At 36.5% G+C, this 13,113-nt stretch overlaps 1 protein-coding gene across 1 annotated transcript in view; it reads right to left on the bottom strand.

The window, feature by feature from the left end:
* Positions 1–5,268: 5,268 nt before the first annotated feature.
* CIR1 (corepressor interacting with RBPJ, CIR1) overlaps positions 5,269–13,113 on the bottom strand; it is a 33,532-nt gene continuing 25,687 nt past the window's right edge. The window contains exons 8-10 of the mRNA XM_004476804.5: positions 8,727–8,833; positions 7,564–7,649; positions 5,269–6,114 (exon numbers count right to left, since the gene is read on the bottom strand). Of these exons, the coding sequence (XP_004476861.1) occupies positions 5,415–6,114; positions 7,564–7,649; positions 8,727–8,833 (893 nt within the window). The 3' untranslated portion in view covers positions 5,269–5,414. The remainder of the gene's footprint in view (positions 6,115–7,563; positions 7,650–8,726; positions 8,834–13,113) is intronic.

Genomic DNA, 13,113 nt, shown 5'->3' with positions numbered 1-13,113 from the left:
GCGGGTAACTCGGCTGGGTTTGTATTTGCTGTTTCAATACAAACCCCGCCGCACTGCCTATTTCAAAGATGTGCTAATTACTACTTGGATAGCAGGGCGCAAAGTCCTTGTCCATTTCCCAGTACAAAGTAGGTTGCTAGAAAATTTGAAATTGCCTTTCAGCCTAAAGCTGCCTTACCTGAATGTCATAATTACAGTAATTATGTACATCCAAATTACATGCTAATTAAATTAGAATCAAATCGTTCTAAATCGAAATCAAATGAGGTAGTGAAGAATTAATCAATGACAACATAAATAGAGAGCTTCCTTCAGAGATATTTATTGTAACGATCCAAGGAGGAATTTGATCTGAAAAAGTCACCTGTTTATTTACTTTCAAATTAGTAATCAGTTATTATCCCTTCTCCATAATTTTAACTGTTCAGTGTTATTTACCCCCCACCCTTTCCCGTAGCTGGAGTTTATAGAAATATGTATGAGGTAAATACATACAGGCATGCCTTCCCGATATATTATTGATATAAATATATGTAGTGTGTTTGCAGCTTTAGTTAAGGAGGTTTCAGAATGTCCTTGGGGACACATCCCTCAAGGGCCTCTTCTCCGGGACCAGGGAAAGTAAGGCCCTAGGAGTTTTCAGGTTTTCCAAGACTCTTGCACTCACTTCTTTTGGAACATTCTTACTGGGGGATTTTGCATTGTTTTGCAAGCATCTAGCCATTTCTAGGCGACTAACTAAAATAGCAAAGAAATGTAAGAGATAAGGTTTCTCCTCCAGCCGGTTTTCTGCTTGCAGATTGCTGGCGAGGGTGGACATTTTCATTTTTGCCCCAGGAGCGAGAGATTAGCACCTGTGGAACCCGACGAAAAGAAGAGAAATTCTCTTTACTAACTGCTGAAGGTGAGTCGGCTCTCCTGACCCGCGCGGGGGAAACGCGCGGGAGGCCAGGACCAGCTTAAGCGAGAACTGAAAGGCGAGGGCGCGCGGCAGTCCCGGCGCCCGGGTCCCCCTGGCCCGGGGCCTCGAGGAATGACCCGGGGATTTTTTCTTGTGGGTTAGGGCACAGCGACCTAATGCAGTCCTTTCCCGGTTTTACCATCATGGGGTAGGAAGTCAAGCAGTCTCCCCGCGCGGGAGGCCCATCTTCTAGGAGGATTATGTATCTCCTAATTCTCAGCCTTTCTATTTGGGTTTGGGGTATGTTTAGAAGGTTGCCAGACGCACATCCAGAAGGAAAGCACCAGCGTGCTCAGAGGTGGCGTCGTCTCTGTGGATGGCAAGGGCGACCCCAGCCCCGAATTCAGCCCCAGCACCCTACCCCACCCAACTTCTGGCTTCCTTTGGGTCTGGGGAGTGGTCCTTGGAAGCCCGAATTTGGTGCGTCGGACCTCTAAGAAGTCCACTTCCTGCCCACCCCCTCAGGAAGCTCTTCGAGTTTGAGGGACTGGCTTTTTCCGATTAACGATTTGGGGGAAAGGCGGGTTACGGGCAGTTTGGGCCAAAGTGTGCATTTCTTTTCACTTGCAAGCAGCTGTTCGCGTTTCATCTCCCACTTCGCTTCATTATTATTGACAAATTCTAGAGGTAATGTCAAGTGTAGCGTGAAAGGAGAAGGAGCAAAGTGGTGAGTATCTGCTCCTTTTCTGTTAGGAGGAACCCGGTTTTAGGAGCCTATGTGAAGAGAGCTCTAGGTTGCCATCGCATTTCCGGAACCTTTGAGTTCCTTCGGTCTTATTTGTTCCTCACAACTTTTTAAAGGCATTTCTCCCTTGGATCTGAGCACCACTCCCAAGGCCTGCAGCTACTGCATGCATTTATATCTTTTCAAAAAAATGTTAACTATTGCAAAGGTGTCTTTCCAGAAAATATAAATAAGATTTGTTAAGGCCCTTCAGCTACTGTAGCTAAAATTAAACTTTCTCCATAGTCTTAAGCACAAATAGACATCTGGGAACGCCACCTTATCGTGGACTCCTAGCCCAGTGGTCAGTAAGGAAAAAGGAGACTGGCATGGCTTAGATGGATTTTGAAGTCCTTAAGTCTCAATGCTAAAGCAAAGTTAAATGTTCAGTGATTAAAACTGGGAAACACTGCTGCTCCCAGCAGACAGGACTGAGCTGATTCCTTGCCAGCAGGAGGTCTCCTGAACAGCAAGAAAGGTCTTTCCACCCTTTCAGTAAAAATCTTTCTTCAGATACAACCATATGATGCAAAACAAGATCTGCTTTTCACATTGTAAGGTAAGTGAAGCTAGGTTCAGGCAATGTTTGCCTATTTTGGCACACTTATTAAATACAATTATGGCCAATTTGTAATTGGCCAAATACAAATATGGCCAATTATGGACATTCATAAATAACCAAATCCTAACCTAGCTAACTGCTTGTTCCTGGCCTTTTGTAAACCGACAGCACCTCCTACAGGAATTCATTTGCCAGTGTTAAATTAAGGCAAAAAAAGGGGTGGTGTGAAAAAATGAGTCAGGAAATGTCTCCTTTGCCTCGGGGCAAGTAAGAAACAGTACTAGGCATACCTGGATTTCTTTAAAAGAACTTCCCCATTAAGGGAAAGGATGACAGTATCACCAGACTTTTTCTGTGGTTTTCTAAAAAATGTATCATTGAGAATGTTGGTTTGGGTTCTTGAATCTTAGACTCATTAAACTTGGGGGATTCTTCTTTGGCTTTCAATATTTAGGGGAATCTAAATATACAACAAGAATTCCTTTTTATTATGAGGTTCATCTCTTTTGTTTCTACCTTACATTTCAAAAAGAAAAGTAGAATTAGATCTAACATTTTTATAAAGTCACTTTCAAGTTCTTCCGCCTAGATCATTAGAATATGCTGAACAAATAAGGTTAGCCTCTTTAAAACTATTACCATGTCATGACTGTGAGGTTTGAAAACTTCTTTTTTAAGTTTGCAAAGGTTGGAATGAAAGTCATCCTAGGCCCAATTTTAGATTGTCTGGAGCCTAGACTAATGCTGAAAGCCATACAGCAAATAGACATCCTCCTCATCTATAGGGGAAATTTTCTCACAATTGGATGCCTAAGAATTTTGGGCTTTTGGTAGTACTGAACAATGAAGGAAAATTAAACTAGATATTAAAGTTCTTAAAGGCAACTTAAAAAGTTAAAAGTAGATGACACTTTTGTGAAAGCCAAAGGAAAGTGTGAGAAAGATTATGTATTTAATTCATTTTCAATTACAGGATTCATTTGAACATTTCTTGTCATGAACACTGTATTGGTCTAGAAACCCTTAAGGGCAGTTAGGTATTGCATAGGTTTTGATATTATAAAAATTATAAAGTCTAAAAAGGTATAAGGTAGAAAATAATTATTGAAACACTGATAAACTCAACAGTGTAAATTAGCAGTCTTTATCAATTTCAAATGAATGCTTTCTTTTTTCCAAGTGAGAAAGGAAAGAAATATTGTGGAAGGAATTCAAGTTCCTTTCTCCCCGACCCAACTCTTTAAAAATCTAAATAGTTGCTTATACCTTGAGTTAGTTTCTTTTAAATCAGGAGACATTTGTTCTGTGCAGAAAAGACAAGACAAATACATACTTAGACTATACGGAGTGATTTTACTTGATTTCTCTAACATTCACACTTCTATTTTCTTATGGAACTTTTGAAATTGTGACTTCCAACCCTCAAAATCATCTAATCAATAATTGTATTGTATTAAATATCACATGCTTTCAAAATGTGGAATACTGGTTAAAAAAACCAACAAACTTGTGTCCATGATGTAAGGGCCATGTGTTTTGGAATTGTATGTTGACTTACAATAATTTGTATCAAATAACTTTTTCTATAATTTCCTTTACTACATCCTTTTAAACAAGCAAAAATTTTGTGGCTATGCTTAAATATGCCTTATATGCTCATGAGATATATTTGTTTTCTTTGTTCCATTTGTGACATCATACAAACGCTAACCTTTAAAAATAAAATTTTTTTAAAAAGATTTTTATTCCCCACCCCCCCCCCCAGTTGTCTGCTCTCTGTGTCCATTTGCTGTGTGTTCTCCTGTGACCACTTCTCTCCTTATCAGCGGCACTGGGAATCTGTGTTTTTTTTTTGTTGCGTCATCTTGTCACCTCTCTGTGTGTGCGGCACCATTCTTGGGTAGGCTGCACCTTCTTTTGCGCTGGGCGGCTCTCCTTACGGGGTGCACTCCTTGCGCGTGGGGCTTCCCTACACGGGGGACACCCCTGTGTGGCACGGCACTCCTTGCACACATCAGCACTGCGCATGGGCCAGCTCCACACGGGTCAAGGAGGCCCAGGATTTGAACCGCGGACCTCCCATGTGGTAGGCGGACACCCTATCCATTGGGCCAAGTCCGCTTCCCCTAGAAACAAAATCTTAATAGTTATATGCCAGTAGTAAAAAGGCCATCTGTGATAAGCAAAATAATGGTCCCTCACATCCTAATCTCTAGAACCTGTTGATGTTATATTACATGGCAAAGGGGAATGAAGGTTGCTAATCAGTTAACCTTAAAACAGGGAGATTATCCAGGTGTGCCCAATGTAATCACAAGGGTCCTTACAAGTGGAAGAGGCCAGAGTGTCCCAGCCATGAGATATGAGAAAGACTTGACTAGCCTTTGTTAGCTTTGAAGATGGAGAGGCCAGGAGCCAAGGAATGTGGGCAGTTTCTGGAAGTTGGATAAGGCAGAGAAAGATTTTTCCCTAGAGCCTCTAAGAGGAACGTAACCCTATTAATACTCTGATTTTAGCCATTCAGACCCATTTCAGACTTTTGACCTCCAGAATTTTAAGTTAATAAATTTGTGTTGTTTTGAGTCATCAAGTTTGAGGTAATCTGTTATGACAGCAATGGAAAACTAATACATCATCCAAATGTAATAGCCTACCCTATAGAACAAAACACCTGAAAATGTAGTTTAAAATCTTAAACACTGACCAATTGTTTATTTAATTCACACTTGTGAATTTCAACAATTATTACACTTTGTTTCAAGCAAATTTAAATCTTAAAAGTACTAACAAATTTGAACTGAAAAAAAAAAATACCCAATCAATGAATTTTCATTCTTTTAATATTTCAGAACAAAGAAAATGTCATAGTTGTATGGGGTTATTTAGTATAGAGCACAAGAAATATTTACCAACAGAAAACAGTTCTATAGCCCCAATAGGTTACTTACAAATATTTACAAAATTAATTCTTATGGTACTCAAAAAGCCTTGTACTTGAAACAAAAATTTAGAGATGGAAAATTAAAATAGAGATTTTTCTTTTTTATTAGAAAGACAAGAAGGCATAATTTAGCCCTTACTGAAAGTAATCAATAACAAAGTGGAGATATTTTCTTCCCAGGTAACTGTCACATACAGTCTTTTTTTCTTCTCTCTCTACTTCTGCTTCATTCTCTTCGTGTCACTTTAGTACACTTATCTCCTGAGTTCTCTCTATGTATTTTTTCTCCTCTGTATATATCTGTGCCATGGCTCCCAATGTCATTTCTTCTCTTCTGCTCTTCACTGGGGCTTTGCTGTGGCCATTTTCTCATTTCCCTTTGCTTGTAACTACCATGACATTGGTTCTGGCTTCGGCTTCTCCTACTCCTCTCATCCCTGCTCTGGCTTCTTCTGCTCCTCTCACTTCTTTCAGATCTTTTTTCTAGGCCATGGTTACAGATTCTGGACTTTCTGTTAGAATCAGAATGACTCCATTTGCTATTCTTCTTAGACTCCTCTTGTTTTAAATACCTAGGCTTTTCCCTGTTTTTTCCCTTGTTACTATGACTGCTAGAAAGGTCTTCATAAAATTTTCTCCTTTTAGACTCTTCCTTCTCTTCAGAATCACTGCTGTTATTTCCCAAACACTTATTTTTCTTTCTTTTCCTCTTTTGTATTTTTGTTTCTTTGTTGTCACTTTCACTCTCACTGCTGCTTTCTGAAGTCTCACTGGAGGAAGAGGAAGAGGAGGAAGAAGAGGAGGATGATGACAATAAGGATTTATTTTTATGTTTTTTGTGTTTACTTCTCTTCTGAAGCTTTTTCTTTTTTCTATCTGTTTTCTTTTTCTTTTTCTTTTTTTTCTTCTCAAGTCGATCCAATTTCCTGTAATTGGGAAAGAATAGCAACAGATTCCAGTTGTGTGAAAAAGTCCTCTCATTAACAATTATAAAATTGTGAAGAGACAACATATTTTCTTACAAGCTATTAAAAGTGGTATCCAAATATAATTTACTTTATTACATGACAATCCTGAAATAACAATATTTACCAACAGAAAACAGTTCTACAGCCCCAATAGGTTACTTACAAATATTTACAAAATTAATTCTTATGGTACTCAAAAAGTCTTGTACTTGAAACAAAAATTTAGAGATGGAAAATTAAAATAGAGATTTTTCTTTTTTATTAGAAAGACAAGAAGGCATAATTTAGCCCTTACTGAAAGTAATCAATAACAAAGTGACAATCCTGAAATGACAAGTAATTTTCTTCCTTTTAAATTATTATATATACATTAAGTTTTAATAAAAAATTAAATGCAATAAGTCAATTCTCTGACAGACTTTTTCTGTAGTAATGACTTTTAAAAAAACATTCTTATTGAGTCAGAATTTGAAATTATTTAACACTCTAAATAAATGATCATCATGACCTACAGGAAGCCTGTGAAAGGTTTGTAACTTTACTTGGGTCTACTATAGCGATAAGCAGATGAAAAATTAATTTTATGTATTATTTTAACATATGGGATTAATAAAGTTATGTTATCAAAATTTCAAAAGCAGATTCTTCATAAGTTCTAAATAAGAACTCACTTTAATTTTGATCCCTTTTGTGGTTATAAAAGTAAAATAATCACATATTATTTTTCAACAATTCTTTAGTTTTATAAATAATTAGGACAATTCTATGAACAAGGTGGTCCCAATTTCTAAAGAATACTTCATGTTTTCAGAGGAGTAACTTGTTTATATGATACATTTGAGTTATTGTGAAATATAAGTGTCTTCACTAGGTTCTGACTCGTTAACGGGAAAGAAAGATAACAACCAGCCATTCTCAAAATGCCACATACTGAAAACAACATGAGCACCCTCTATTGGAATCAGCAGACATTTCTTGGGTTTTTTTATTCCAGTGGTAGTCTGTTTAACAAAATTCCCATTTATCTTAAATTTAAGCATTCTTTCAGGATTCCTCAGAAAATTTAACAAAACGGAGTAATATGTGGCCAAAAATATTTTCTAAGAACAAACGTGTGCAAAGTTATACAAATCTATTTGGAAAGTAAAACCTACAAGACTATTTCCAAATTAAATGTTCTGAAAAGTGCAAAGAGTTTGTGATATAATTTGAGTACACAATCTTAAAACTCAATTTATTACTGAAATAGACAAAATTTTATTACTATGGCATACAAATAATTAAATGTGATGCATGATTTAAAATGTTAACTGCCTTCATGAGCTCAGCCAGAGTTGAATATGATGGTAAGATGAAACATGCAGAAAAAATGTAGTTGAATCCATTAAATATATACTGATTAATTACCTGAGAAGCTTCTGTTTTTGTTTGGTTGTTAGTGACTTTAAAAATTCAACTTCTGGATCTTCTTCACCCTCACTTGCAACATATTCCTGAGTCAAAAAAGACATCATTAAATTGCTAGATTTCCAGACATCTTAGTTATCAGATAAGAAAGGAGATATTTATAAATAATAAGTTTTTTACTTAGGGACATTCTATAGATGAATGTCCATATGATATTTTGGATTGGGTAATGGGAGGAAGTAAAAAAAAAATTATAGTCTACCTAACAGGGTGGATCATAGTGCCTAAGAAGTAGAGATGACTGATTTGCCAGCATTTGGAAAGTTTACTGGAAGAGGATGGTAGGGAAATAGAGAGGAAACGTTTATAGCATGGCTTTTCTATCTCTAGCCCTTAAGGTTGAATCATGTTAATTATGTGCCTGTTTAGATATTTTATTTTTGATTTAATGAAATCATAAATCTGTCAAAACATCCACACTTTTAGCCTTTATTGTTTTGACAGTACATTATCAAATATATGATAATGTAAGGTTTTAGGAACAATCTTTAAAAAATGTTTGAAAAGTAATGTGCCTCTTTTCAAGGACAGCACAAGTTTATGCCAATGGGAGTATGGGTTTTGGACTCAGCTCTAGCTCTTAAAAAGTCATGTGACCTTAGGGAATTCATTTAACTTCTCTGGGCTTAGTTTCCCCATTAAATAAAATAAATGGTTTGCATTAGGATACCTATAGTTCTTCCAACATAACAATTTTCTGGATCTATGTACAGTTTAATAAATCAAAATAAGTTTAAAATATTCTCTGTAAATGTTAAGGGCTTGTTTTTATATACTTTACATTGTTTTGAGTCAATGTCACTTTAGTGGTAAGTTAGCAGAAAGGAAAACAACAATAACTACCACCAATTCAGTTAGATATTTTATTAATGTAAACCCAGAGAAGATATTTCACTTATTAAAATATAGGTTTTAAAAACAATTTATCGTCTAGGTTAAAATTTATAATAAAGAAGTAAAAACCAAAACAAGTTCTAGGCATTTTCTTTGCTCTCTCTTGCTTTCCTATGGATATGCATATTGGAAAACATTAAGTAGCAATTCACAAGCAATCACATTTAGATTTATAGACATTTTCAGCTTACTGATAAAAAGATCATTACCTGTGATGGATCATTTGCGGTCAAGTTTCTCCCCAGTACATTTCGTTTTAGTGCAAACCCACTGTTTCTCATCTCCGCTATTAGCTCCGAGGGGTGCATCGATGGCCCTGTTCACAAAAATCACAGTTTGAATGTATCATTTATATCTCTCTACCTTTTTCGGACTCCACAGTAGGAATGCAGTTGAAGCTTTGTTAAGTAAAATCACAGTTAAATCAACTCAATAATCTTCTGCTGAGCAAATAATCAGATATGATTTTCTAAAACAGCAGTCTGGAGTTTCAGAATAGAAAATAATTGCATTTTTCTTTATGTGCAAGGGGATTCTCTTCTTATGTAACTTGGTCATATTGAAAAAGATACATTTAGATATTGTCTAGTTGGCAGGGATTTTTTGGGATAAAATCAAAGTAAAATGATAAAAAACTACAATTAAACTTTTAATAGTCTCTCTAAATTCAATTTAAAAGACATTTTAACATATATGAGCAACTTATTATTCTGGTTTGTAATTCAAACTTCCTTGCCCTTATTTATCAAATACTAGCACTGAATACATTTCCATGTGGTTGCTAATAGTAATAAAACACATGCACAAATCCCACTGGATAACCATCAAGTTCTTTAATCTTATATCTATACCCAGATTTCAAATTTCTAGTTATTAGTTTGTTGGTGACAGAAAACAATTTTAGGCTGGCTTTGAAGTGTGTGTATGTTATATTTTTTTCACAAGCTGCTGATTCCATTTTGGCAAAATCCCAAACTGAGAAGCAAGTTTCTTTTTGATCACACTAAAGATGGACTAAAGATAGGTTAATTAAAAAAAATTTTTTTTGAGTTTTGTTCCCTTCCCCATATAAACATTATATATTATTTATGGTAAGGTAGGAGAGACACTTTCCTCCTTCTTCTGTATATTCCAGTTTCATTTTGTTTTCTCTGCAGGTAGTAAGGTAATGACATTTCATCCCAGCTGTTTAAAAAGTTTATGGCCTAAATCATCTATACTGGCTTAAATGAACTATACTGGGTGTGGTATCTGGAATACAAAGGAAAAATAAGAAAAATAATAAAATAAGACAGCTCCTGCCCACAAGAATTCATAAGGGAGGATGGGCTAGAGAAACACAACCAGAAATCAATTCTCTAGTTTGATGAAATACTTCTATTACTTTTCAATGCTTTATTGGTATTTTACCACTTATTAGCATGCATGTTCACTTACCTGTTATCATGCAAAAGGCAATCAAACTAAAATTTGTTCACTTAGAAGGGGCTTTGGCAAAAAGTTTGGTGAGAAAAGTTCAGTGTAGGTTAATAACATGTACTGAGACTCTCACGTTACCAAGAATTAATGAAAGTTGATTCTAGGTATGAAGGAGGTGAAAGGGAAAAATTGCCTATTATTAGAGTTTAGGGACGTTATTAATAAATTGATGCTTTAATAATTGAGAAATAAAAACTTGTTTAGCTGAAAACAGACCAAATACTAATTCATTAGTATATTAATATTTTATTTTAAAATGTAGGATTTTTAATTTTCCCTTCTTAATTATAAAGAAATTTAAAATGGCTCCTTAATTATTCAATTTGGTTGCTAATACTGATAATAAAATCTTAAGTAAAAATAGAATTCTCAATATCAATACTGGTTGCTGTAAGTGGCATACATTAATACAAATGTATAGCTTTAAAAGGAATACAGAATGTTCACTTTGGTGGCTTCTTAAATTTCACATGTAGGATCATAATTCCATACAGTAGAAAATTTCTCTTCTGAAATGTCAAAACTACATTTCTTTGTCAACAAACTTTATTAGATGTCAAATGAATTCAGAAAGCAAACATGTTAAGAATTAGGATAAAATCTACTCCATGAAAGGGCCGAAGAGCTTGGCCATTATGATGGGAGGTTCGAATTTTATCAGTTTCATCAAAAGAGTAATTTTAATATGATATTTTAGAAAACCTATTCTTTAGAGTTTAATTACAGCACTTTGAATTACTTCAAGAAAATGATTCCCCTTTTCTGCTAACAGAGATTATACAGACTATAAAACAAATGTTACTCTTCTAGCATTTGTATTTCCTGACCTCAACTGAACTGTGTAATATAGAAAATCAGTATACATTTCCACATTTTAAGACTCTAAATACAGTGCTTAGTAAAGTACCTGACAAATAATAATAACTAGTTCCAACTACTATTTTAATCCTGTGACTGGTAAAACTTTTATGGTTATATTTTTCATAATTAGCAAACGCTCTTAGTAGTAACGTTTTTCAAAATTGAGTCTTATTCATATATTTTTACTTAAATCTTTTCCTTCTATCATCAGAAATTCTGGGGTTAGAAGATATGACAAGTCAGATTTAATTAAGATGTATTTAGGAAGACACATTTATACTTTCATGTTATTTTGACAGTGGCTATGTAGAGTTAAATGGAAAGAAATGACTCCATCTCTCTGAGAAAATTTAGTTGATATAACAGATTAGTTCAAATGCTGTAACTACATAAAAATAACTACTTTTATGTATAGTGCCTTAATAATTTAATTTACAGCAGGAGTTAGGCTCCAAGAATGTTTGGCTTGCTCTTGAATTACTATGGCAGAATAACTCTAGGGAATTCAGAAAAAGGATGTTTGTTCTAAAATGTAGAACTGTAGGGCTCCTTTCTAGATCATTTTAGTCAGACTGGGTTAAGCCTCAACAGTATGAAAACCAATGTTCCAACTCAGAAAAGCAGGTCCACTAAAGAACCATTTCAATGTTACTTATCTTGCAAAAACGTTTTGGTTGTGATACAGATAAGAATCAGAATACTGACTGTGACTATGGTCTTCAGTTCTATGTCAATTAGACCCAGACTGTTTTCTACTAGAAGAACATTATGGAGGCAGTGTCTTGTAGGGTGGGGTGGGGTGGGGTGGGGTAGGAATTTCCCAGAAGGTCAAGTTCAAATTATGCTTGTAGGGAAGCAGATATAGCTCAACAGATAGAGCGTCTGCCTACCATATAGGAGGTCCAGGGTTCAAACCCAGGGCCTCCAGGCTCATGTGGTAAGCTGGCCCATGCACAGTGCTGCTGCGCACAAGGAGTGCTGAGTGCCGATCACACAGGGATGCCCCCACGTAAGGGTGCCCCCTGCGCAAGGAGTGGCCCCTTCACAAGGCGAGCTGCCCCACGTGAAACCACAGCCAGCCCAGGAGTAGTGCCACATATACAGAGAGCTGATGCAGCAAGATGGCACAAAAAAAAGAGACACGGATCCCCAGTGCTGCCTGATGGGAAAACAAGCGAACACAGAAGAACACACAGCGAATAGACAGAGAGAGAAGACAATGGGGCTGGGGAGAGAGAATAAATAAATCTTAAAAAAAAATATTATGCTTGTAAAGGCTTAAGCTATTCATTAAAGGCATTCATTTTAAAAAATAGAAATAAATAAAAAGCAATGGGAGATAAAAAATGTTCTGTAGCAGAAATAGGTATTTTAATCATAGAATAACATATGAGGTAAGGAGAACCGCCCAGCGCAAAAAAAAGTGCAGCCTGCCCAGGAATGGCGCCGCACACATGGAGAGTTGACACAACAAGATGTCGCAACAAGAGACACATATTCCAGGTGCCGCTGACACAAGTGGACACAGAAACACACACAGCGAATGGACACAGAGAGCAGACAACTGGGGGTAGGGAGAAGGGGAGAGAAATAAATAAAAAAATAAAATGTTAAAAAAAAAAAAGGTCTAGTTGTACAACTGACTCCACATTGAGAGGAAAGCAGTTCCAGGATGAAGGCCACAAATGGCACAGGAGGAAGATTCATGCTGAAGGCAAAGACACTTGTGTTTTGCTGTTAGTACTTGTTCTATTTGCTCTTCCCAAGGTCAAAGTTCATCATTCTTTTCCAGAAATACATTATTTTTAATTAATTAATTAATCCCCCTTCCCCTCCTCCCGCCCTGTTTTTGCTGTGTTGTCTTCTCTTTTCATTTTCCCTCCTCTAGGATTCACCAGGATTTGATTCTGGAGACTTCTGATGTGGAGAGAAGTTCCCTGTCAATTGCACCACCTCACTTTCTGGTCTCTGCTGCACTTCACCTTGACTCTGTCCTTTGTCTCTCTTTCGATGCGTCATCATCTTGTTGCGTGACTCACTTGTGCGGACTCTGGCTCACCACGTGGGCACTCACGCGAGCACTGGCTTGCTGCATGGGCCTGCTTTCTCTTCTTTTTCACCAGGTGGCCCCAGGGATTGAACCCAGGTCCTCCCATCTGGTAGGTGGAAGCTCTTTCACTTGAGCCACATCCACGTCCTGCAATGCCATTATTTTCTGCAATTTTATGGTATTAAGTGGGAGAAGAGAGGGCAATT

The sequence above is a fragment of the Dasypus novemcinctus genome, chromosome 7 (assembly GCF_030445035.2).
Source record: "Dasypus novemcinctus isolate mDasNov1 chromosome 7, mDasNov1.1.hap2, whole genome shotgun sequence".
NCBI classification, from domain to species: domain Eukaryota; kingdom Metazoa; phylum Chordata; class Mammalia; order Cingulata; family Dasypodidae; genus Dasypus; species Dasypus novemcinctus.
The sequence above is the reverse complement of the archived record's forward strand: the minus strand, read 5'-3'. Positions and strand labels throughout refer to the sequence as shown.